The 26,444-nt window shown below is 40.7% G+C and overlaps 1 protein-coding gene and 2 long non-coding RNA genes across 3 annotated transcripts; all 3 read right to left on the bottom strand.

Annotated features, from left to right (window-relative positions):
- Positions 1-454: 454 nt before the first annotated feature.
- Positions 455-1,551, bottom strand: LOC144462510 (uncharacterized). Its single transcript, XR_013490789.1, has 3 exons — positions 1,495-1,551; positions 1,151-1,245; positions 455-1,053 (listed from the first exon to the last, which is right to left on the bottom strand). It is a non-coding gene; the product is annotated as an uncharacterized LOC144462510 (long non-coding RNA).
- A 5,439-nt stretch (positions 1,552-6,990) lies between these two features.
- Positions 6,991-19,098, bottom strand: LOC144462549 (cell adhesion molecule CEACAM6-like). The gene is made up of 8 exons (XM_078166615.1): positions 19,093-19,098; positions 16,123-16,525; positions 15,815-16,021; positions 13,980-14,240; positions 13,639-13,735; positions 13,464-13,524; positions 12,025-12,194; positions 6,991-11,881 (listed from the first exon to the last, which is right to left on the bottom strand). The coding sequence occupies exons 1-8, from the start codon at positions 19,096-19,098 to the stop codon at positions 11,815-11,817; spliced, it is 1,272 nt and encodes a 423-aa protein (XP_078022741.1). The 3' UTR covers positions 6,991-11,814.
- Positions 19,099-19,401: 303 nt separating this feature from the next.
- On the bottom strand, positions 19,402-20,561 carry LOC144462508 (uncharacterized). Its single transcript, XR_013490787.1, has 3 exons — positions 20,492-20,561; positions 20,151-20,245; positions 19,402-20,053 (listed from the first exon to the last, which is right to left on the bottom strand). It is a non-coding gene; the product is annotated as an uncharacterized LOC144462508 (long non-coding RNA).
- Positions 20,562-26,444: the final 5,883 nt, after the last annotated feature.

Here is a 26,444-nt window from a genome sequence, read left to right on the forward strand (position 1 = left end):
TGGAGGGAGCACTCAGAGTGATGAAGCCTGAATGTGTCACACTGAAGCTTCCCCACTAGAGGACAGTGAAACATCACAGATACTGAATCAGCACCCTGAAACAACACTTTACCATCCATCACTGGTTGATGACTCAAATTTAAATTCACTCCTGGTTCATGTTCACATTTTATCAGTAAAACCTTTGGCAGTTTAAGTCTTTTACCCAGAACACTTGATTTGAAGCATCAGAGGTCCAGATTAAGTTCAGAGAGTGTCAACAGTAAACTCTTTGAAACAACTTGTTTTAGTGAAACAAAGGTGCATCATCAGGGTGTTGCACAAGTTGTTGTTGAAGCTGACTGTTTACTTGAATCAGACACAGGAACACTTTGAAAAGAAGCTGATTAGGATTTTTCACAATATATTTATTATGTGGAATTACATGATAACATTTTCCATAACAAATTCAATGTCTACACTTCTGTAATATAACTGTACAGGTAGAAATAAGCTTGCATAGTTTAAGCAGTGAGTTATAAGTCAGTGAGTCACACAGCACCTGACCATCAGCTGATCTAAACTATAAATCATGTTTGACACCTCGACATGATTCAGTTCAAGCTGCCAACACCACATTCTTCTAAACGTTGTGCTACATGCTGCTGCTGACTGCCTGTGCTGCTGACTCCTACCTGCTGCTGCTACTGAAAACTGACATTAAGTTAAAGGCTGAATGGACCTAACAGGTACAGGCCCAGGGGCTCCAAGGCCTCCATCTACAAAGTGTCACTCAGAGTAACACACACCAACCAGGAAGGGACTAAAAATGAAGCCAAGCAGACACACACAAACAGAAAAAGAGGCAAAGTCACAACAAAGTCTGTGTTTTGATCCAGTGTAGGAGAGGTGGTGAGGCCTTTTGCATATCTGTGCATATTGTCTCATAATGGACCTACAAGTAAATGTATCCACTTCCCCCACATCCTCCACAGCCTCACTCTCCACACGGATATTTCCATGTGGTACTACTTTGTTTCCATCAGGTGAGTCCCGCCTCTGGTTCAAGTGCATCTGAAGACAATCACATAAAACTTGTGTAAAGTTATGGTTGGAACTGTGACTATAAATCTGAAGTGGGCCTGTTTTATTTGATGCAGGAGGCTCTAACCTGACTGGACTTCACACCAGGTCTTCCTGCTCCTCTGTGTCTTCTGTCTGTGCTGCAGCGTCTGAGACGTTCTCATACGCAGGACATGAGTCTAACTGATGGAGAGAGACCACAAAATGAGGCTTATTCATGAAACCTGCATATATTAAGAGTTTTATTTGATTTCATTGATTTGCTGAAAGTTTGTTTTGGCCAAATTCTTTACTGGTTCCTACTCAGCAAGTTGTGTTTTAAACATGAATTTGCTTCACATCTCCTTCATGTTCAAGTGTTTTTATGAGCCAAGTTATTAGAACTGTGATATAGAGGAAGTTTTGTCAACAGGGCCTCTCTTTCTCTCTCACCTCTATCTCTACAGGTTTCTGTGGTTCAGTGGTGAAGCTCAGAGTTTTCTTCTTCCTGGATCGAGTCAACAACAAACACAGAAGGTTAGAACAAAATAAAGAGCAGTGACTGAACGGATGGATTTTTATTGTCTTACCTCGTCCACAGACTCAGGAGAAGCAGAAGAGTCAGCACCAAGACCACCAGAGTCAACCTGAAGATATTCATTACTGAATGATGTAGAAATATACACAGATATGTGATACAACTCATTAGTAGGATTATTTTGATAAATCACTTTGCCATGTCATTCTGTCTGTTAGTCAGTCAGTGTCATCTACCTCTGACAGGACCTGCCACAACAGTCAGATGTAAGGTGGAGTTATGACGTCCTCTTGTGTTCTGGGCTTCACAGTAATAATTCCCACTGTGTTCAGCTGTGACGTTAGAGATGGTGAAGATCTGTCCTGATGCTTTTGGTGAGTCTTCATCCTCCTTGTACCAGGTATATTTAGCTGCTGGGTTAGCATCACTGCTACAGGTCAGAGTCACTGAACTGCCCTCCACTATCTCAGCAGAGGGACTCACTGACACAGAGGGAAGCTTTGGAGCATCTGGAGGAGATTTACACAGACCTGTGTCATTTAGGCTTGAGCAGTATCATGGTGTTACAGTATATCAGGGTATTCAGAAATCCCAAATGTAGGACTTTCAGTACTATCAAAAATACAGATGTTCCTCCTTCTATCAAACTGATACAGAGATGCTGTATTAAGGTGATGTATTGTAGTGCACAGCACGCACCACCAGAGGTCAGTGTCTACTGGTGGAACAGGCAGCTGGGTTGAGAAAGATGGCGACTGCAAGTGGTGGGGATAATGTTACAGGAGTAATAAAAGGCTTTTTCCTCAATTAGACTGTACACCCCAGTTAGATATCAGGAGGGTATTAAAGTATTAAAAACAGATACTGTCCAAGTCTAATGTCATTCACATCAAATGTTGCATGTTAGATTAAGGGAATGTATTTCAGAAACAAAAACTATCTAGAGTTATTGTTGTCTGTCAGCCTACACAAACAGACCACAGTTACCAGTAAATTCACATCACTTCTCTGGGGATTGTCAATAAGTGTTCTGTGCCAAAAGAATTACATGTGAACCAGGTCCACTGTGGCTACATGTCATATGTCACGCGACACCAGATTTGCCTGTTTTGTACTTACACTGAACATCTACTGATAAAGACGATGATGTGATCCATCCATACTGATTCTCAGACTCGCAGTAGTAGATTCCTCTGTCCTCAGAGCTGATGGAGGCGAAACGATAATTTCCTTCTGGTCCCTGAAGCAGTTTTTGGTTCTCCTTGTACCAGGTATAGTTAGCTGCTGGCTTAGCATCACTGCTACAGGTCAGAGTCACTGAACTGCCCTCCACTATCTCAGCAGAGGGACTCACTGACACAGAGGGAAGCTTTGGAGCATCTGGAAAATATAAAATAAATCAATGAAAATCATGTGTTGTGTTAGAAAGAGCAATAGCTGTGTTTGTGGAAGCATCTGAAACTTTAGATGGATCTGTGACTGAACTGTGGCAATGCTAAATTAAGAAGGTATAAGGAGCAAAGTTTGTTACTGGACTTTATAGGATTAAATAGGAGCGGTATAATATCAATGAATCCACTTTTATGTCTGGAACTTCCCGTTTTTGACAAGCTTAGGGGCCCATGTTGAGGACTTGGCTCAAATTAATCTGATCCCGTTTTATCCTGTTTGATTCGGTTGTGGGAGCCACTTGCGATCGCATGCCTTTGCTGATGTTGACACCAGCAGGGTTCGAACCCTGGACCTTCTACAGTGACAAGGTCTCTAACCACTACACTAGAGAGGCACCCATTATAATAACAATACTAGACCTAATCCTGCTAATCAGTGTCAGCCAAGGCCATCACTCTGCACACCCTCAAAAATCAATATACTTTGTTGTTCCTTCACATTTTTATATGTAATTTCATTTTCTCCAGAGAAGTTTTGGTGCCAACTGATGATGATGGTTCTGTAATGTAACTGCGTGAGGTTCAAAAACAAGTTTCTCCTACAATCCATCAAAAAAAAACAAAACATGTTGCCACGTAAATCCAGGAGGCAATTTTATTTCCTTCAAAACATTTTTGGCAAAACAAACTGCTAGTATCCACCTTCTTCCTAGCCCCCATGATCCCTTGCGCGATCTATGTGCGTGACTTCCGGCACTGAACTGAAACCGGCGATTTCCAGTGGTTACAGTTTGTTTACAGTTCTCTATTCTTCTTTCCAAGAGCAAGAGGGAACACACCACCTGTTATAGCTCAGACAGGATTATGTGATCATACCTCTGCCATCTCTGACAGTCATCTCAAAGCATTGTTTTCTTTTTTCCATTTCAACCTAGCACGCTAGCAATTAGCTTGCCTTGCTCTGGTAAAGTATTGTTAACTTTAACATGGCTCGAGCTAGCTTAAGGTAAACATCTGCTCCTTCTAAAGATAATTTATGATTTCTGATGATTATTGAGAGATACTGACACATAATTCAGTATTAACAGTAGCTCCATGTAAAGTGAATAAATGTGATGTTTCCCTGCTAATCCTCCGCTCACCTGCGTTAATGACGCAGTTCACGTTTTTTTAACCTCTGATTTATTCAAACTGTTCTGAGCGAAACGTGATGCTGAATTTAGCAGCAGACTTCAGTAACTGTAATATAAAGTCAAAGTAGTTTTTTTTGTATGATATAAAGGAAGTACGGTAAATCAGTAACACGTTCTCAGCCCTAATGTCTAAATAATTATTTCACGGTATGTTACTGTGTTTATTTTCTAATGTATGCTGGATGTAGCTGAAGACAAGTTGTGGTTTTTGTCTCTGAAGATGATGGTGTAAATTTCCATTCTCCTTGTACCAGGTATAGTTAGCTGCTGGCTTAGCATCACTGCTACAGGTCAGAGTCACTGAACTGCCCTCCACTATCTCAGCAGAGGGACTCACTGACACAGAGGGAAGCTTTGGAGCATCTGGAGGAGAAAAACATGAAAACATTTCATTTGAAGACGTGTCAGTGCAATGGCTTAGAGGCTCCAGCAGATGGTGATATAACAGTAGAAGACTGTAAGTAAACTCACACACTGAAGGAGAGGGGAAGCCTCCACATCCTTTTATAGCACAGGAATAGCTGTCTGCAGAATCAGAACTGAAGTCTACATAAGGAGATGTGCCTTCCTGTATCTTCTGTCCATTCTTGTACCAGACGTAGGAAGTATTACGAGGTAAATAACGACTGCTGTGACACTGAAGGTAAGAAGATGAAGATGATCTGCTGACCTTGAGGTCTAAATATGTGTAGAAGGAACAGAAATATTAATTGTGTTAATACATACATGCAATTATACAGCAATTCACAGTATTTTCAAGAATGTGAACATTTGGATGTGAATTGTTAAATATTCCAGTGAGAATGTTACCTGTGACAGACAGAGTGACTCCAGGTTGAAAAAAAAATATTCCACTTGGTTGGTTTGTTATGAACCTGAACTTGTACACAGCTGAGTCGCTCTTTCTCAGGTCTGTGATTCTCAGAGTGCTGTCATTCCTAATCTCATCATGTTGATACTGCACACGACCTGAATACTGTGGGTCTGTTTTCAGATCCACAAACACATCATCTGTCATATCAATGAACCAGAATGATTTCTCAACTTTGGTATCAAGGTCATTTATTCTGGATGGGTATGTGTAGCTGCAGTGTATTTCCACTGTTGATCCTTTTACAGCACAGATCTCAGTAGAGGTGTAAGTCACTCCCCAGCCATTCTGACCCTGTATCACTGTAACACAGAGCACATCAGGAACCACAATCAAAATCAATGACTTCAGTAAACAATCAGTCAATAAGACAACTGACAACTTCTCAATGTCATAACTCTGGAACAGAAGGGAGGTCTTAAGACAGTGGGTCAGATACTGACTTGGTGGCTCTAATCTTGGGTGGCCACCTGAAAACTGAACTGACTGTAAAAATCTTCTGAGCTGATGGAGGGAAGAAGTCTGAAGCATACATGTTTTCACAGACCTGGATGTAAAATATAACTGCAACATGACTGGTGCATGGAGGCATACAACCAAGAGGTGGTTCTAGTTGAATTTACGTGGTGGTTTAACCAGTGAAGCATAGCGAAGTTCAACACACAGTGTTTGCACAGTTACACAGTCAGTACTAAAGAAGAGAGGAAGACGTGCACATGCTTTCTAGAGTTAGTCTCTACGTGCACTGAGGCAGGACATTATCCAGTGTGAAGCTGCAGTGAAGAGAACAGGAATGAAGGACCTGAGACATTTTTAATTCTCTTTATCGACAAGGATAAGATAAGAAATATAAATTACTAGAGTCAGTGCTTTTCTTGGTTAGTTTCCTGTCTGTTCACTCTGTGGTCAGGCTGCTGCTGAGTGTGAAACTAAAAATAACTGCAGAGCACTGAGGCGGAGGAAACTGTTTACAGCAGCTCTGATTCAAAGATAAGATAAAAGCCAATCATTACTATCGACACAGAACACGGAAATATCACACTGTACTCATACAATACAGAAGGAACTACAGTAGCAGGGTTTGGTGCAGATGATGACACGATGATGATATAAGAAAAGTTGAGACAATATAACTTGATTTCACTGTGAGACCAATATCCCTCCAAAACACTTCACCATGATAAAAGTAGCTGCAGATAGAAACTAACTGTCGGCCACTTGAGCTGTCGCCTCTGCAACCAGGGTCGACTTTAGAACTGATTAAACAGGGCGATATGTTTTCACAGGGTGAGGAGGGAATACTCAATAAGAAAAGCCACAATATGCTCAGTTTACAGCATGTAAGAGTGTTTAGCACACAGCTGATTTATGCAAATGTCAGAAGTAAAAGGAAGTTGGTCATCATAGAACAGGATTGTTCAGATATAATATCATTTCCACTGCAAGTGACACAAAAACAAACCAAGACCCTATGCATATGGGCTGTTTCCACATTTGCACACAAAAGTAATATTTGTCATGTTTCTGGGAAGCTTTCCTTTCACACAACTCTGATTTGCTTATTTCCACATGTGACCTTCAGTCCCACATTTTCCCAGATTCCCCTCTTTTAATGTGATGAATGTAACTGTAGATCTACAGTACCTGACACAGAGAGGAGGAAGACGACAAATCCTCTGGCTGCTGCAGTTAGACTCATAGCTGCTCCTCTCGTCTCTCTGTGTGAGACAATAAAACCTGTCAGTAGATAAAATAATGCACACAGCAGGTAAACAGCATCAGTTATATCAATAAACTGTTTCTACTCACAGTGAAGAAGGACGTCGTCTTCAAAGATGCCTTTCCTTTGTTGTCAGTGAGCAGAAGTTAGATATCAGGTTGGTAAACCTCTACATTTCCTTCCTGGTTAGATTATGAACATGCAAGATGAGACAAATTCAGTGGTCGGAAGGCTCGACAGGCGCTCTATAAAGTCCATTTATTAAATAAATACCCACAAAACAACAAAGTTGTGTTTTTAAAAAAATGTAGTTTAAAGAAACTAGTTTTGAACACCATTTAAAGAGACTTTAAAAAAACATGGGCACAATTTAGTTGGTAACTATTAATTTGAGTATTACAGTAGTGGTGAAAGGCAGATAAAAAGCTGGTACATAAAGTGGCCTAACAAACCTTACAAGAGGAAATCCATATAAACCCACCTCTTCAGATCTTTGCAGTTGAGGAAACCAACGCAGGAAACCAATAAAGATTAGATAAGAGACTTGACTGATCCCCGGGGGGAAGTTCACGAGTTAGCAAATGGAAGCCTGGGCTCAGACATGCAAAAGGCCCGAACACCTCTCCTTCACAGGAGCAAGACACACAGACTTTGTCTTTGTTATGCATCTTTTTGTGGTTTTGTATCTTTGTGGTAATTTTGTGTGTGGTAGTTTTGCATCTCTTTGTAGTTATTTATCTCTTTTAGGTAATTCTGAGTCTTTTTGGTTGTCTTTGTGTTGTTTTGCCCCTTTTTATTGTTTTTGTTGTGTCTCTTTGCATCTCTTTGTGTCTCCTTTTGGTCATTTTGAGTCTCCTCCTGGTTGGTACATGTTAAATAAAGTGATATATTGCAGGTGAAGGCCAGAGGGCCCCCCTGACACTTTGGGCCCCTGGGCCTGTGCCTTTTAAACTTGTTCTGTAATCCAAGCCTAAATCTGAGAGGCAGTCCAGAGGACTCCTGTTCACTTCAGTAAGCTGCTGCAGGTAATCCAAACAATCAAAGGGAAACAATGCAGTAACACCTGATAGTGTGCAGGGCTAATAACTTGGGATATGGAGTCCATTTTCATCCAACACACTCGTCAGAACACAATTTGCTCAACAGTTTCTAACGTGTACATTAAACACTGACCAGCTGCAATAAATAGCAGTATAATAGCAATATTTGATTTCATGGACTCAGACCGCTCACCTCTACTAGTCCTCCTAAATAGCACCCTGTAGTGCCACTGAGTAGATTATTAACTAGTCTTAAACCCAGTGCTGTTTAATCAGAGCAGAAGACAAATGAGATGTTAAAGGGTTAATAACAAACACAAAAGACTGCACAACAAACACTGTTCAAATGACCTATTATCAAAAAGACACTAACTCATCAGGCCAAACAACACGAGTAAGAGGGGAAATAAAGAAAAGCTCTTAACTGCTATGATGCTTTTTTTTTTTTTTAATTACGCGAGATGAAACAATAAAGTACAAGTACAAAATCTAAATGTAAATACATGGGGTTAAAAGTACAAACAAATACAAAACAAAAACACTTCAGATATGTGTATGAAGAAGACAGGGATGTAAATAACTTATGAGCAGGTGAAGTGTAGAGATAATTCACAAAATAAGCATAAGGATTCTGATAAATGACACTTAACTCAACAATAAAACCAGCTGTGTTCAAACCGGTAAAACATAAAATCAAATAAAAAAGAGGAAACAAGGAAAACATGGTAAAGATATATTGTATACAGAATGAGAGAAATGTACTTGACAGGATGATGGAAGTTGTCTGTTATCAGTAAAACATAACTCACTACTAATATCTAGTGGCAACAGTTGGAAACTGCAACTATCAGCAAACACATGTTCCCCTTCAACAGGGAAGCAGCAAAATAATAATATTTAATAAGCTGTAACTTATAATACATAAGAGATCTCAGGTGTGATTTGTCACCACGGAGACATTTTGCAGTCCTTCCATGTCACAGTTTAAACTTTGAGGTCTGCACTGCCTCTCTGTAACTACATTTACATGCACAAAATATTCTGGATTTTTCCTTTTATTCTAAAAAAAAGCAATATTGAATATCCCACTTATATTCCTGTTAACATGCAGCCATGCATACTCCAATGAATCTGTCCGAACATGTTGTTTAAAATATAGAAAAGTGGAGCAGCTGTTGCTTGTACTGGGAAAGTTTTCCACTGGGGGTGGATTTGTTCGACAATGCAACCACAGCCTCCTCTTTTCATTCCTTCACCCAACGTCTTAAAAATGTCAGCGTTTGAAATGTGGGTTTTATATTTTGGGCATCCATCTCTACCCCAGTTGTGCAAACTGTTGTTGGCAAGTTGGTTTGTATACAGTGTATCCATGGCGACGCGCAGAGTTGACCATAAACAGGTAAGAGGCCATGTGTTGCAAACTGCAGTAAAACTCCAATTTAGACGTGTAATCAGAATGCGCTGTATACATGCCTAAATAACGCTCTTTAAACCAGAACTGTACTAGCATTTCCCTTGTAGGAGGAACAGCCCTGCTGAACTCCCTGAACCAGTTTTATAAATGAACAGACCAACGAGAAACCACTGGAGGGTCAAATGTTTGGCACTCTGCCCCAGTATCACCCCCCAGTCTTGACAAACGCTCCTTTCAGCCATCCTGATGCCAAGAAGAGGTAAAAAGGTCACTTCAGACCCCTCTTCGTCCGGGATGTCATTAACATCTTAAAAGAATTCAGCTTGGGGCTACACAAATTGACTTAGATTAATGAGCACGACTTCGCTGACAACGCTTCTTAAATTCACCACATCCTGTCCCTTCTCGTCACCCCGGGAAATCACATCCTCGCCTCTCTTACCAAGTGTTTCTGTTGAAATGTCTCTTGGAAGTAAAACTACACATTTTATCCATGTTCTAACATTGTAAATGTGCATAATCCTTGTTTGTTAGTTGAATGATGTTTTTTTTTAATCTTGTAAACCAAAGTATCAGGAAATTAAGATTTTAGGTTTTTAATCCCTCATTTAACATGGAGCCATACTGCCATCTTGTGACGGTAGTTAAGGAGGGTTCCCTTTAAGGAATCCAATATTATATTTAGAGTTAAAATATAGTTGGGTTGATTAACCAACTTGTTTTCATGAATATGTGCCTTCTCATTCTGTGTTATTGCAACCGTATGTTAGTCTGGAGTGTGTGTATACAAAACAGTTTATACTTGTGTTCTGCTGATATGCGGTATAATAATCATATTAAATTTAATTTGATGTTAAGAGCTGATTTTGACCAGAATGGAAAGAGTATGTGTCTATTGAGTGTAACTTGCTAAAGTTTATTATATTTATTATACCTGAAGCAACAAAGCCAGCCGATTGCAACATTTTTTTTTCATGCGTTGATAATAATTTTGATGATAATATCGAATGGTTGATGAGACTATTTTCAACTTTATTATAAGCAAGTAGCCACAGCTAAACAGATAAACTTTTCGACCTACAACTCCCCCCAAAGATTCATCAGATCCAGCAACCACATGTCACAGGGAATCTTTCGCCAAACCAAGAGACTTGCTGCAGGCTAATATCACCGACATGTGAGGACCACCTAAAGGACACCGCCCCAGGCTCCACTGTCCCTCACCGCTGCGTTCCAGTTTGTATCACCCTGCTGGAAGGCTGTGAAGTGAAGCCGGGAGTCGCAAAGAGATAGTCTGGTGCCCTCAGGAGAAACGTCCACCTGATTCGCTGCTAAGAAAGGAGGCAAAGAATTTCCCTCACCTGATGTAGCTGCTGTGCAGTGGTAAGAGTTGATGTCAAATAGAAGACTTAATTATCTTGATCTTAATTTAATTTCCTTAGGTAAATGGTTTTGCGCATCCCTGCGTTCCCAATTTATCTATAGTCACATACTCTCTCTCACTATCGCCAGACTAAATAACTTTCACGAGTGTTACGTCTTGTTTTAATCTATTCACATATTTTGTGTCATTTCATATCATCCTGTTAAACATTTAGCCTAAATAAATCTTCATTTATCACCAAGTCGTTGTCTGTGTATATCTCTTTTGAGCAGGAACTAAAATCACTGTATGGAGAATTCATGACCCAGATATTGAGATTGATTCATTTTTGATAAGCATGCTGACAAATTAATAAGTGGTTTACGGACTTATTAATGTGATTAGTCCCTTCCCTCATTAGGATGGTGGTGCCCCAAACTTTATTTCGAGTGCAAACATTCTCTAAAAGGTATTTGCTCCCACACCCTCATGTCTTGATCGGTCAGTTTTGGTTCAGCATTATCTGGGTGTGTTAGTCCGACTTTGAGAAATTTGATTTAGCACGAAGTCGCACATGTTTACATGAAATTAAAAGTCTAGTTTTAGTCAGACTTACACAATGAATGAATTATCTCTGATGTCATGTAAACATACTGACTGATGAAACAGCCTTCGGGAGGAATTTGGGATTTAGTATCTTGCCCAAGGATACTTCAAATCAAACTACCAATTTTCCAATTAGTAGACGCTCCACTCTACCTTCTGAGCCACCGCCACTCCGTTATAGTGAATAGGGAGTTGCTGTGTTTATGTTATAATGACTTTGATACTAAAGCACCGCAGACTACTGGAAGATTTGAGCTCACTGACTACGATTGTTCCAATTCACTTCATATGTACACAAGTAAGTAACTGTTTTTACATCTGTGATGTTCAGCACTGATTTAGACTGTCTTCAGTGCAGAAGTACATTCAGTATGTCGCTAGTTCAAGCTGTTTCGTTAGTCTGTACAAGCAGGGCTGCATAATATACACAAAGAAATCATCTTAAAATAATTTGATATGACTTCTGATTTTAGTGGGAATGATTACTTTTGCATTTAATTTTTACTGTAAAAACAGGAAAAAATGATGATATGATTTTTGCTGGGAGAGACCCATCCTGAGAAATGTGTTTTAAAAATCAAAAGTTACCCGATTATATATCTGACATATCAGATTGTAAATGCAATGCCTGCTGTGGTCATCTGCTTTTGTTGACTGTGCTGTACAATGCAGCTGGATCCGCTCCACCTCCCCGACCTCTGGTTCTGTAGATAGTATCAAATAACATCATTCTAATTATATACAAACAAAGTAACAATAGAGAGCGGGAAAATGCAATGCATTCATTTCACAGTTATGTCATTTTACTTGTAGTGAGGATAACGTTGGTGTGTAAGGAGCTGCTCACCTCGGGGCAGTTCTGGCACTGTTGAACTTGACGGTAACGTACTCAACGTCTTCTCGTTGCTCCGTGTGTCTGAGGGGCTGAGCTGGTCTCATGTTGTAGTAGAGAGGATCTGCCTGGTTGGAGAAACGGATGCTGGCATACTGAAGGTCACCCTGCTCCTCTGGCTGTCTCTGACCAGGTAGACATCACAGAGACAACATTTATTTTAAATAAGGCAGAGGATTACAACCAGGACAGAAAAAGTCAAAGCAACAGCAGCTGTTGTAATAATGTGTTTAATATCACTGCTTCACCAACATGCTGCTGTATGACAGAAGAAGAGGAAAGGACAAAAAGCAGGTGAGACTCTGAAAGTACCAGGAGTTTAGGCCCCGTCCACATGTATGAAAAAATGGAAATTTTCATTCAAAGTTTAAAACAGAAATTTCTGTCCACACAGTCTTTGTTCTACAAAATATCTCTGTTTACTCAAGAACACAAAAACGGTCCCAAACGCTCGTCAGCGTTAGCTATCTTCGATGGTCTCCCCCATCACAAAGGTAGTGTACAGACTAGCTTTACCAGAACACCTACTGGAGATCTCATCATCGTTGATTCTCCTTCGGTATAACAAAGAAGCAGTGATGCTTTGTACATGTAAAGGTTTCCTTCTACTCCTCATCAACAACCCATCTCTCAAAAGTGTCCCACCATCTGCTGGTTAGACTGCACCTGATCCCAAACTATGCCTGATCCTTTGTTTCTGGTGGACTTTAAAATGTGAATGCTAAAGCAGACGGAATAACACTGGGTGCAGCAGCAACACATTCTCATCCCAAGTCGTCACATGTCGCTTTGTCAGTGGACATTCACGTCTAAATATTAGATGGTAGGTATCCTCCTGAATCTGCTGTTGATGTTCTGGGATGCTGCAAGCTACAATGGGACGTCAAGAAAAGCAGGTGGTTTTAAGTTTAAGTAACAACAGCACATGAGTTGGCTCTACATTCATACAGGAAGCAAACACCAGGTTCCTGGGTTGAAGTCCAGGGTTTATTGGAGCCATCTATCAGCCCACCCCCCCCCCCCCCACTCTATAGGGACTGTCCAGCTCCTTATATCACATCGTTACTGGCAGCGTTTCAAATTGACAGCGACTAGCAGTGTATCATTCCACCATAACAGGTGCCATCCAGCTGTGTTATAAACTGACTGTGGGTAAATATCCTTTTTTAAAAAAAAAAACAAAAAACAAAAAAAACCATAAAGGTATAGACAAGACACATCCAAGACAAGAGACGAATCAAAGAGAGCATGATAGAAATTAACATCTGTGAAGAAGGATGTGAAAAGAGCAACATGAGGTCCCTCTCAGTCAGATGAGTGGTTGACTCAGCAGTGTGAATGAACAGGAACCAGAATTTATTTTGTTCCTGAATAATAAACGTCACTCTTCTCACCTGTTCCCTGTTGTCTGCTCTCTCTCCAGGCTCAGACGAGTCCCTGGAAGCTCTCTTTTTTCTGGTCCAGAGAATCAATCGAAAAAAAATAAAAAATCATTCAAAGTTTTAGGTGTGACAAACTGACTTTCAGTGATTTAACAAACAATGATTCGGTCAAAACAGAAGTGCTCACCTGATCCACAGGAACACAGCGAGGAGTATGACAGCCAGGAGAACAACAGTGATTGTTCCAGCAGCTACTAACTTCCCTGCTCCTGAGGAACTACGATCTAAACAAAACACAGTTAATCAGGGTGTTGCAGCATGTTTGGGCCCATTCGCCCCACAGAGTAATATATGACCAAACAGTGCATGTATTACATCATGGTGAAAGGGATAGTGCACCCAAAAATGAAAATTCAGCCATGATCTATTCAACCATATGCCGAGGGAGGCCCAGGTGAAGTTTTAGAGTCCTCACATCACTCCAACTAGGTTTCCTGCCCTCGCTGAAAACATGAATGTAAAACATACCTGCCACAACAGTCAGATGTAAGGTGGAGTTATGACGTCCTCTTGTGTTCTGGGCTTCACAGTAATAATTCCCACTGTGTTCAGCTGTGACGTTAGAGATGGTGAAGATCTGTCCTGATGCTTTTGGTGAGTCTTCATTCTCCTTGTACCAGGTATATTTAGCTGCTGGGTTAGCATCACTGCTACAGGTCAGAGTCACTGAACTGCCCTCCACTATCTCAGCAGAGGGACTCACTGACACAGAGGGAAGCTTTGGAGCATCTGGAGGAGATTTAGACAGACCTGTGTCATTTAGGCTTGAGCAGTATCATGGTGTTACAGTGTATCAGGGTATTTAGAAATCCCAAATGTAGGACTTTCAGTACTATCGAAACTCTAGATGTTCCTCTTTCTTTCATCTCATACAGAGATGCTGTATTAAGGTGATGTATTAATAATCAGGTGAATCAAGTGATATTGATAGTGTACAGCATGCCTGATTTGCCTATTTGTACTTACACTGAACATCTACTGATAGAGATGACCTGATCTGTCCATATTGATTCTTAGACATGCAGGAGTAGATTCCTCTGTCCTCAGAGCGGATGGACTTGAAATAGTAATTTCCCTCTGGTCCCTGAAATATTGTGTGGTTCTCCTTGTACCAGGTATAATTAGCTGCTGGGTTAGCATCACTGCTACAGGTCAGAGTCACTGAACTGCCCTCCACTATCTCAGCAGAGGGACTCACTGACACAGAGGGAAGCTTTGGAGCATCTGGAGGAGAAATGAGAGACAACTTATGAATCTTTGTTTACACACCAGTTTTTAGGTATGGACTGCCACAAACCAGGAGGAGCAACACAATTATTATGGTAACTATGTTATTTAACTACTTCAAACATTGTGAGACAGGTTGTTGTCTCCTCTATAAAGCTAACTGACGGGCTACAGTAACCAATAATAGACCTGTATGTGGTTCTTGGCCACACATTACCTCGTCATGGCCCTTTTGAGTGAAGAAACTTAGTGCCCTCATACATGGATTACCAGAGACCCCCCCTTCTCTTCCCTGCCACCAATCATTTTTGTGTTAAATCCTATAAAGCAACCTGTAGCAAACCTATATAGAACAGAACATCTGAGAAGAATAGTAATACAGCTCTAGATTTGGAAGCTCAAGACCTCCTTCGAAATTGTTTTACTCAACCTATACCTCAGTGAACTGCAGCAGCAGACTGTGAATGTGAAACAATCAGAGCCATCAGCCTGGCTGGGTAATAAAGCTTTAAAATGTAGTCATTAGTTGCATGATGCTTTTTGAATTAGCAGTGTTTTACTCACATTTCACATCTAAGATGTAATTAGATGTGCTCCACCCCAGCTCGTTCAAAGCTTTACAGTCATACTCTCCAGAGTCAGAGGACTGGATGGAGCTGAAGACAAGTTGTGGTTTTTGTCTCTGAAGATGATGGAATAAATTTCCATTCCTCTTGTGCCAAGTATATTTAGCTGCTGGGTTAGCATCACTGCTACAGGTCAGAGTCACTGAACTGCCCTCCACTATCTCAGCAGAGGGACTCACTGACACAGAGGGAAGCTTTGGAGCATCTGGAGGAGAAAAACAAGAACAATTAATTTGAAGATGAGTGTGTGTGTGTGTGTGTGTGTGTCTGTGTGTCTGTGTGTAACTGTCCAACATTTCAGCAGCATCACTGTCATGTCTACTGATGATCTCTGGTTGGTAAATTAGCTAAATGAGAGCATTAAACAATTTAACACAGACGTGTCAGTGCAATGGCTTACAGGCTCCAGCAGATGGTGATATAACAGTAGAAGACTGTAAGCAAACTCACACACTGAAGGAGAGGGGAAGCCTCCACATCCTTTTACAGCACAGGAATAGCTGTCTGCAGAATCAGAACTGAAGTCTACATAAGGAGATGTGTCTTCTTTTATTTTCTGTCCATTCTTGTACCAGATGTAGGAAGTATGATCAGGTAAATAACGACTGCTGTGACACTGAAGGTAAGAAGATGAAGATGATCTGCTGACCTTGAGATCTAAATATGTGTAGAAGGAACATAAATATTAATTGTATTAATACATACATGCAATTATGCATTTGAATGTGAATTGTTAAATATTCTAGTGAGGATGTTACCTGTGACAGACAAAGTGACTCCAGGTTCACCAGTATAAGCATTGGGATGGTTTGTTATGAACCTGAACTTGTACACAGCTGAGTCGCTCTCTCTCAAGTCTGTGATTCTCAGAGTGCAGTCATTCTTTATCTCATCACGGTCATACTGCACACGACCTGAATACCGTGGGTCATCTTTCAGATACACATTCTCGACATTCTTCTTTTCAATAAACCAGAATGCGTTCTCAACTTTGGTATCAGGGCCATTTATTCTGGATGGGTATCTGTAGCTGCAGTGTATTTCCACTGTTGATCCTTTTACAGCACAGATCTTAGTAGAGGTGTAAGTCACTCCCCAGTCATCCTGACCCTGTATCACTGTAACACAGAGCCCATCAGGAACCACAATCAAAATCAATGACTTCAGTAAACAATCAGTCAATAAGACAAAAAAGTACTGATGTGATTTGGGGAACGATAACCTGGACAAGCTTTAAAGTCCTCAGTTATCAGACTGATCATCTGCAGTCATTGTCATAAAATGTTCCACAAGATGCATCTAACTAGAATATAGACTTTTCTGTGTGTTTCAGCTTTGTTCAATTTATTTAAAAAACTGTCAAGAAAATGTCAGAAAAACATCAAATTAAAAGTCTTCTTACACACTAACTGGAGGCTGACATTCCTGCTTTTAGGAGGCTGTGGTGCACTTTTTAAACCTAGCAAGAAGGTAGTGGTTTCCTGTTAAACTAGACATGTCAGCATAGCTTGTCAGAAACGGGGCTAAAATATGTTCCAAGTTTAGACATTTTCAAAGGAGTCACTTGAACTCTCACCTCAAGATATCTAAATGAAAATGATTTCTATGGGAACCCACGAGTCTCCCCTAAACTTCAGAAGGCTTGTTGCCAGTAAATGTTTTGCCGTTATAAGACAATGGACATCAGGTAATTTGCATCATTAACTGTGAAATCAGAAACCAAAGTATATCAGTGTGCAATTCCTTAACTCTCCATATTGACATAGTTTTCATCTAAACTATAAACTACAACAGCAGAATAGAATTCCTGAAATTCAGTTATCGCTTTTAGTTTTGGTGTGTCACACCAACATTTCAGTGGCCCCATCTGACCACCCTTATGATCACTTTGTGGGCGCGCCACTGGTGGTAGTACATACTGTAAATATTCACAGTGTTTGCACAGTTACACAGTCAGTGCTAAAGAAGAGTGGAAGACATGCACATGCTTTCTAGAGTTAATCTCTGGCCTGGTTGCTGCTGAGTGTGAAAACTAAAAATAACTGCAGAGCACTGAGGCGGAGGAAACTGTTTACAGCAGCTCTGATACAAAGATAAGATAAAAGCCAATCATTACTATCGACACAGAACACGGAAATATCACACTGAGCTCACTGAATACAGAAGGAACTAGCAGGGTTTGGTGCAGATGATGACACGATGATGGTATAAGAAAAGTTGAGAAAATATAACTTGATTTCACTGTGAGACCAATATCCCTCCAAAACACTTCACCATGATAAAAGGAGCTGCAGATAGAAACTAACTGTCGGCCACTTGAGCTGTCGCCTCTGAAACCAGGGTCGACTTTAGAACTGATTAAACAAACCAAGACCCTATGCATATGGGCTGTTTCCACATTTGCACACAAAAGTAATATTTGTCATGTTTCTGGGAAGCTTTCCTTTCACACAACTCTGATCTGCTTATTTCCACATGTGACCTTCAGTCCCACATTTTCCCAGATTCCCCTCTTTTAATGTGATGAATGTAACTGTAGATCTACAGTACCTGACACAGAGAGGAGGAAGACGACAAATCCTCTGGCTGCTGCAGTTAGACTCATAGCTGCTCCTCTCGTCTCTCTGTGTGAGACAATAAAACCTGTCAGTAGATAAAATAATGCTCACAGCAGGTAAACAGCATCAGTTACATCAATAAACTGTTTCTACTCACAGTGAAGAAGGGCGTCGTCTTCAAAGATGCCTCTCTTCTGTTGTCAGTGAGCAGAAGTTAGATATCAGTATGTTAAACGTCTACATTTCCTTCCTGGTTAGATTATTAACATTCAAGATGAGTCGAATTCAGTGGTCAGAAGGCTAGAGAGGCGTTACATGAATTCAAGTCTGTTTACTAAATAAATACCCACATATCGACAAAGTTGGGTTGTTTTGAAAAATTTAGTTTAAACAACAGAATTATGATATCAAAGCTGTTTTGCTGCAAACATCCGACCGACACCACAAGAGAGCATTCATAAAGAGAAAAGAAAAACAGACAGACAGTTCATGTCTATGTGCGCCACAGGATGTCACACAGTCTGCAGCTGTAGTGACAGAACAGGAACGTATTCAACCTGTGAACCATGAGGCAGTTTTATTGAACAGGATGGAATGAAGAGTATTAGTTAAAAGAAGGGATGGAAAATAATGTGCATTTTTGTTTCTCAGCTGGTTTCTTCTCTGGTCACTCTGTGGTCAGGTTGCTGAGAGAGGTGAGAAACTCACATGCCTGTTAGAGTTAACCAAACATGATCATGTCTTCTGACCACTCAAAGTGCTTTTTACACTATGAGTCACACACATTCATACACACACTGATACACTAATGGCCGAGGCTACAATACAAGGTGCCACCTGCTACTCAGTTTAACACACTCACACACCAATGGAACAGCCGTATCTTGCTCAAGGATACTTCCACATGTGGGCTGGAGGATGGTGGGCGCCCTGCCCTACCTCCTGAGCTACAGCCGCCCCACACATAATTTCATGGACAGGTAGGATTTCGTATCGACACACATTGGTGATGCAATGATGTTGACTAGAACTATACTTTGATGGAATTTGGCTTGTTTAGGTGGTTCAGTTGTGGATAAACTGTGTGTAGAGAAGTCCTACATTCAAATTAGAAAAAAACAAAACAAAAAAGAGTCACCCTATGTTTAAAAAAAACAGCCAAAAACCTACCTGCATGTCTAGATACCACTGGAGGTAAAAGAGAAAATGTGTCTATTTATAATTTGGGTGAACTGACCCTTTAAAGCAGACAGTGGAGGGAGCACTCAGAGTGATGAAGCCTGAATGTGTCACACTGAAGCTTCCCCACTAGAGGACAGTGAAACATCACAGATACTGAATCAGCACCCTGAAACAACACTTTACCATCCATCACTGGTTGATGACTCAAATTTAAATTCACTCCTGGTTCATGTTCACATTTTATCAGTAAAACCTTTGGCAGTTTAAGTCTTGAAAAAAAGAAGCTGATTTTTCACAATATATTTATTATGTGGAATTACATGATAACATTTTCCATAACAAATTCAATGTCTACACTTCTGTAATATAACTGTATAGGTAGAAATAAGCTTGCATAGTTTAAGCAGTGAGTTATAAGTCAGTGAGTCACACAGCACCTGACCATCAGCTGATCTAAACTATAAATCATGTTTGACACCTCGACATGATTCAGTTCAAGCTGCCAACACCACATTCTTCTAAACGTTGTGCTACATGCTGCTGCTGACTGCCTGTGCTGCTGACTCCTACCTGCTGCTGCTACTGAAAACTGACATTAAGTTAAAGGCTGAATGGACCTAACAGGTACAGGCCCAGGGGCTCCAAGGCCTCCATCTACAAAGTGTCACTCAGAGTAACACACACCAACCAGGAAGGGACTAAAAATGAAGCCAAGCAGACACACAGAAACAGAAAAAGAGGCAAAGTCACAACAAAGTCTGTGTTTTGATCCAGTGTAGGAGAGGTGGTGAGGCCTTTTGCATATCTGTGCATATTGTCTCATAATGGACCTACAAGTAAATGTATCCACTTCCCCCACATCCTCCACAGCCTCACTCTCCACACTGATATTTCCATGTGGTACTACTTTGTTTCCATCAGGTGAGTCCCGCCTCTGGTTCAAGTGCATCTGAAGACAATCACATAAAACTTGTGTAAAGTTATGGTTGGAACTGTGACTATAAATCTGAAGTGGGCCTGTTTTATTTGATGCAGGAGGCTCTAACCTGACTGGACTTCACACCAGGTCTTCCTGCTCCTCTGTGTCTTCTGTCTGTGCTGCAGCGTCTGAGACGTTCTCATACGCAGGACATGAGTCTAACTGATGGAGAGAGACCACAAAATGAGGCTTATTCATGAAACCTGCATATATTAAGAGTTTTATTTGATTTCATTGATTTGCTGAAAGTTTGTTTTGGCCAAATTCTTTACTGGTTCCTACTCAGCAAGTTGTGTTTTAAACATGAATTTGCTTCACATCTTCATGTTCAAGTGTTTTTATGAGCCAAGTTATTAGAACTGTGATATAGAGGAAGTTTTGTCAACAGGGCCTCTCTTTCTCTCTCACCTCTATCTCTACAGGTTTCTGTGGTTCAGTGGTAAAGCTCAGAGTTTTCTTCTTCCTGGATCGAGTCAACAACAAACACAGAAGGTTAGAACAAAATAAAGAGCAGTGACTGAACGGATGGATTTTTATTGTCTTACCTCGTCCACAGACTCAGGAGAAGCAGAAGAGTCAGCACCAAGACCACCAGAGTCAACCTGAAGATATGTGATACAACTCATTAGTAGGATTATTTTGATAAATCACTTTGCCATGTCATTCTGTCTGTTAGTCAGTCAGTGTCATCTACCTCTGACAGGACCTGCCACAACAGTCAGATGTAAGGTGGAGTTATGACGTCCTCTTGTGTTCTGGGCTTCACAGTAATAATTCCCACTGTGTTCAGCTGTGACGTTAGAGATGGTGAAGATCTGTCCTGATGCTTTTGGTGAGTCTTCATCCTCCTTGTACCAGGTATATTTAGCTGCTGGGTTAGCATCACTGCTACAGGTCAGAGTCACTGAACTGCCCTCCACTATCTCAGCAGAGGGACTCACTGACACAGAGGGAAGCTTTGGAGCATCTGGAGGAGATTTACACAGACCTGTGTCATTTAGGCTTGAGCAGTATCATGGTGTTACAGTATATCAGGGTATTCAGAAATCCCAAATGTAGGACTTTCAGTACTATCAAAAATACAGATGTTCCTCCTTCTATCAAACTGATACAGAGATGCTGTATTAAGGTGATGTATTGTAGTGCACAGCACGCACCACCAGAGGTCAGTGTCTACTGGTGGAACAGGCAGCTGGGTTGAGAAAGATGGCGACTGCAAGTGGTGGGGATAATGTTACAGGAGTAATAAAAGGCTTTTTCCTCAATTAGACTGTACACCCCAGTTAGATATCAGGAGGGTATTAAAGTATTAAAAACAGATACTGTCCAAGTCTAATGTCATTCACATCAAATGTTGCATGTTAGATTAAGGGAATGTATTTCAGAAACAAAAACTATCTAGAGTTATTGTTGTCTGTCAGCCTACACAAACAGACCACAGTTACCAGTAAATTCACATCACTTCTCTGGGGATTGTCAATAAGTGTTCTGTGCCAAAAGAATTACATGTGAACCAGGTCCACTGTGGCTACATGTCATATGTCACGCGACACCAGATTTGCCTGTTTTGTACTTACACTGAACATCTACTGATAAAGACGATGATGTGATCCATCCATACTGATTCTCAGACTCGCAGTAGTAGATTCCTCTGTCCTCAGAGCTGATGGAGGCGAAACGATAATTTCCTTCTGGTCCCTGAAGCAGTTTTTGGTTCTCCTTGTACCAGGTATAGTTAGCTGCTGGCTTAGCATCACTGCTACAGGTCAGAGTCACTGAACTGCCCTCCACTATCTCAGCAGAGGGACTCACTGACACAGAGGGAAGCTTTGGAGCATCTGGAAAATATAAAATAAATCAATGAAAATCATGTGTTGTGTTAGAAAGAGCAATAGCTGTGTTTGTGGAAGCATCTGAAACTTTAGATGGATCTGTGACTGAACTGTGGCAATGCTAAATTAAGAAGGTATAAGGAGCAAAGTTTGTTACTGGACTTTATAGGATTAAAATAGGAGCGGTATAATATCAATGAATCCACTTTTATGTCTGGAACCTCCCGTTTTTGACAAGCTTAGGGGCCCATGTTGAGGACTTGGCTCAAATTAATCTGATCCCGTTTTATCCTGTTTGATTCGGTTGTGGGAGCCACTTGCGATCGCATGCCTTTGCTGATGTTGACACCAGCAGGGTTCGAACCCTGGACCTTCTACAGTGACAAGGTCTCTAACCACTACACTAGAGAGGCACCCATTATAATAACAATACTAGACCTAATCCTGCTAATCAGTGTCAGTCAAGGCCATCACTCTGCACACCCTCAAAAATCAATATACTTTGTTGTTCCTTCACATTTTTATATGTAATTTCATTTTCTCCAGAGAAGTTTTGGTGCCAACTGATGATGATGGTTCTGTAATGTAACTGCGTGAGGTTCAAAAACAAGTTTCTCCTACAATCCATCAAAAAAAAACAAAACATGTTGCCACGTAAATCCAGGAGGCAATTTTATTTCCTTCAAAACATTTTTGGCAAAACAAACTGCTAGTATCCACCTTCTTCCTAGCCCCCATGATCCCTTGCGCGAAGTATGTGCGTGACTTCCGGCACTGAACTGAAACCGGCGATTTCCAGTGGTTACAGTTTGTTTACAGTTCTCTATTCTTCTTTCCAAGAGCAAGAGGGAACACACCACCTGTTATAGCTCAGACAGGATTATGTGATCATACCTCTGCCATCTCTGACAGTCATCTCAAAGCATTGTTTTCTTTTTTCCATTTCAACCTAGCACGCTAGCAATTAGCTTGCCTTGCTCTGGTAAAGTATTGTTAACTTTAACATGGCTCGAGCTAGCTTAAGGTAAACATCTGCTCCTTCTAAAGATAATTTATGATTTCTGATGATTTATTGAGAGATACTGACACATAATTCAGTATTAACAGTAGCTCCATGTAAAGTGAATAAATGTGATGTTTCCCTGCTAATCCTCCGCTCACCTGCGTTAATGACGCAGTTCACGTTTTTTTAACCTCTGATTTATTCAAACTGTTCTGAGCGAAACGTGATGCTGAATTTAGCAGCAGACTTCAGTAACTGTAATATAAAGTCAAAGTAGTTTTTTTTGTATGATATAAAAGAAGTACGGTAAATCAGTAACACGTTCTCAGCCCTAATGTCTAAATAATTATTTCACGGTATGTTACTGTGTTTATTTTCTAATGTATGCTGGATGGAGCTGAAGACAAGTTGTGGTTTTTGTCTCTGAAGATGATGGTGTAAATTTCCATTCTCCTTGTACCAGGTATAGTTAGCTGCTGGCTTAGCATCACTGCTACAGGTCAGAGTCACTGAACTGCCCTCCACTATCTCAGCAGAGGGACTCACTGACACAGAGGGAAGCTTTGGAGCATCTGGAGGAGAAAAACATGAAAACATTTCATTTGAAGACGTGTCAGTGCAATGGCTTAGAGGCTCCAGCAGATGGTGATATAACAGTAGAAGACTGTAAGTAAACTCACACACTGAAGGAGAGGGGAAGCCTCCACATCCTTTTATAGCACAGGAATAGCTGTCTGCAGAATCAGAACTGAAGTCTACATAAGGAGATGTGCCTTCCTGTATCTTCTGTCCATTCTTGTACCAGACGTAGGAAGTATTACGAGGTAAATAACGACTGCTGTGACACTGAAGGTAAGAAGATGAAGATGATCTGCTGACCTTGAGGTCTAAATATGTGTAGAAGGAACAGAAATATTAATTGTGTTAATACATACATGCAATTATACAGCAATTCACAGTATTTTCAAGAATGTGAACATTTGGATGTGAATTGTTAAATATTCCAGTGAGAATGTTACCTGTGACAGACAGAGTGACTCCAGGTTGAAAAAAAAATATTCCACTTGGTTGGTTTGTTATGAACCTGAACTTGTACACAGCTGAGTCGCTCTTTCTCAGGTCTGTGATTCTCAGAGTGCTGTCATTCCTAATCTCATCATGTTGATACGGCACACGACCTGAATACTGTGGGTCTGTTTTCAGATCCACAAACACATCATCTGTCATATCAATGAACCAGAATGATTTCTCAACTTTGGTATCAAGGTCATTTATTCTGGATGGGTATCTGTAGCTGCAGTGTATTTCCACTGTTGATCCTTTTACAGCACAGATCTCAGTAGAGGTGTAAGTCACTCCCCAGCCATTCTGACCCTGTATCACTGTAACACAGAGCACATCAGGAACCACAATCAAAATCAATGACTTCAGTAAACAATCAGTCAATAAGACAACTGACAACTTCTCAATGTCATAACTCTGGAACAGAAGGGAGGTCTTAAGACAGTGGGTCAGATACTGACTTGGTGGCTCTAATCTTGGGTGGCCACCTGAAAACTGAACTGACTGTAAAAATCTTCTGAGCTGATGGAGGGAAGAAGTCTGAAGCATACATGTTTTCACAGACCTGGATGTAAAATATAATTGCAACATGACTGGTGCATGGAGGCATACAACCAAGAGGTGGTTCTAGTTGAATTTACGTGGTGGTTTAACCAGTGAAGCATAGAGAAGTTCAACACACAGTGTTCGCACAGTTACACAGTCAGTACTAAAGAAGAGAGGAAGACGTGCACATGCTTTCTAGAGTTAGTCTCTACGTGCACTGAGGCAGGACATTATCCAGTGTGAAGCTGCAGTGAAGAGAACAGGAATGAAGGACCTGAGACATTTTTAATTCTCTTTATCGACAAGGATAAGATAAGAAATATAAATTACTAGAGTCAGTGCTTTTCTTGGTTAGTTTCCTGTCTGTTCACTCTGTGGTCAGGTTGCTGCTGAGTGTGAAACTAAAAATAACTGCAGAGCACTGAGGCGGAGGAAACTGTTTACAGCAGCTCTGATTCAAAGATAAGATAAAAGCCAATCATTACTATCGACACAGAACACGGAAATATCACACTGTACTCATACAATACAAAGGGAACTACAGTAGCAGGGTTTGGTGCAGATGATGACACGATGATGATATAAGAAAAGTTGAGACAATATAACTTGATTTCACTGTGAGACCAATATCCCTCCAAAACACTTCACCATGATAAAAGTAGCTGCAGATAGAAACTAACTGTCGGCCACTTGAGCTGTCGCCTCTGCAACCAGGGTCGACTTTAGAACTGATTAAACAGGGCGATATGTTTTCACAGGGTGAGGAGGGAATACTCAATAAGAAAAGCCACAATATGCTCAGTTTACAGCATGTAAGAGTGTTTAGCACACAGCTGATTTATGCAAATGTCAGAAGTAAAAGGAAGTTGGTCATCATAGAACAGGATTGTTCAGATATAATATCATTTCCACTGCAAGTGACACAAAAACAAACCAAGACCCTATGCATATGGGCTGTTTCCACATTTGCACACAAAAGTAATATTTGTCATGTTTCTGGGAAGCTTTCCTTTCACACAACTCTGATTTGCTTATTTCCACATGTGACCTTCAGTCCCACATTTTCCCAGATTCCCCTCTTTTAATGTGATGAATGTAACTGTAGATCTACAGTACCTGACACAGAGAGGAGGAAGACAACAAATCCTCTGGCTGCTGCAGTTAGACTCATAGCTGCTCCTCTCGTCTCTCTGTGTGAGACAATAAAACCTGTCAGTAGATAAAATAATGCTCACAGCAGGTAAACAGCATCAGTTACATCAATAAACTGTTTCTACTCACAGTGAAGAAGGACGTCGTCTTCAAAGATGCCTTTCCTTTGTTGTCAGTGAGCAGAAGTTAGATATCAGGTTGGTAAACCTCTACATTTCCTTCCTGGTTAGATTATGAACATGCAAGATGAGACAAATTCAGTGGTCGGAAGGCTCGACAGGCGCTCTATAAAGTCCATTTATTAAATAAATACCCACAAAACAACAAAGTTGTGTTTTTAAAAAAATGTAGTTTAAAGAAACTAGTTTTGAACACCATTTAAAGAGACTTTAAAAAAACATGGGCACAATTTAGTTGGTAACTATTAATTTGAGTATTACAGTAGTGGTGAAAGGCAGATAAAAAGCTGGTACATAAAGTGGCCTAACAAACCTTACAAGAGGAAATCCATATAAACCCACCTCTTCAAATCTTTGCAGTTGAGGAAACCAACGCAGGAAACCAATAAAGATAAGATAAGAGACTTGACTGATCCCCGGGGGGAAGTTCACGAGTTAGCGAATGGAAGCCTGGGCTCAGACATGCAAAAGGCCCGAACACCTCTCCTTCACAGGAGCAAGACACACAGACTTTGTCTTTGTTATGCATCTTTTTGTGGTTTTGTATCTTTGTGGTAATTTTGTGTGTGGTAGTTTTGCATCTCTTT

This window comes from Epinephelus lanceolatus, chromosome 3, assembly GCF_041903045.1.
Source record: "Epinephelus lanceolatus isolate andai-2023 chromosome 3, ASM4190304v1, whole genome shotgun sequence".
NCBI lineage: Eukaryota > Metazoa > Chordata > Actinopteri > Perciformes > Serranidae > Epinephelus > Epinephelus lanceolatus.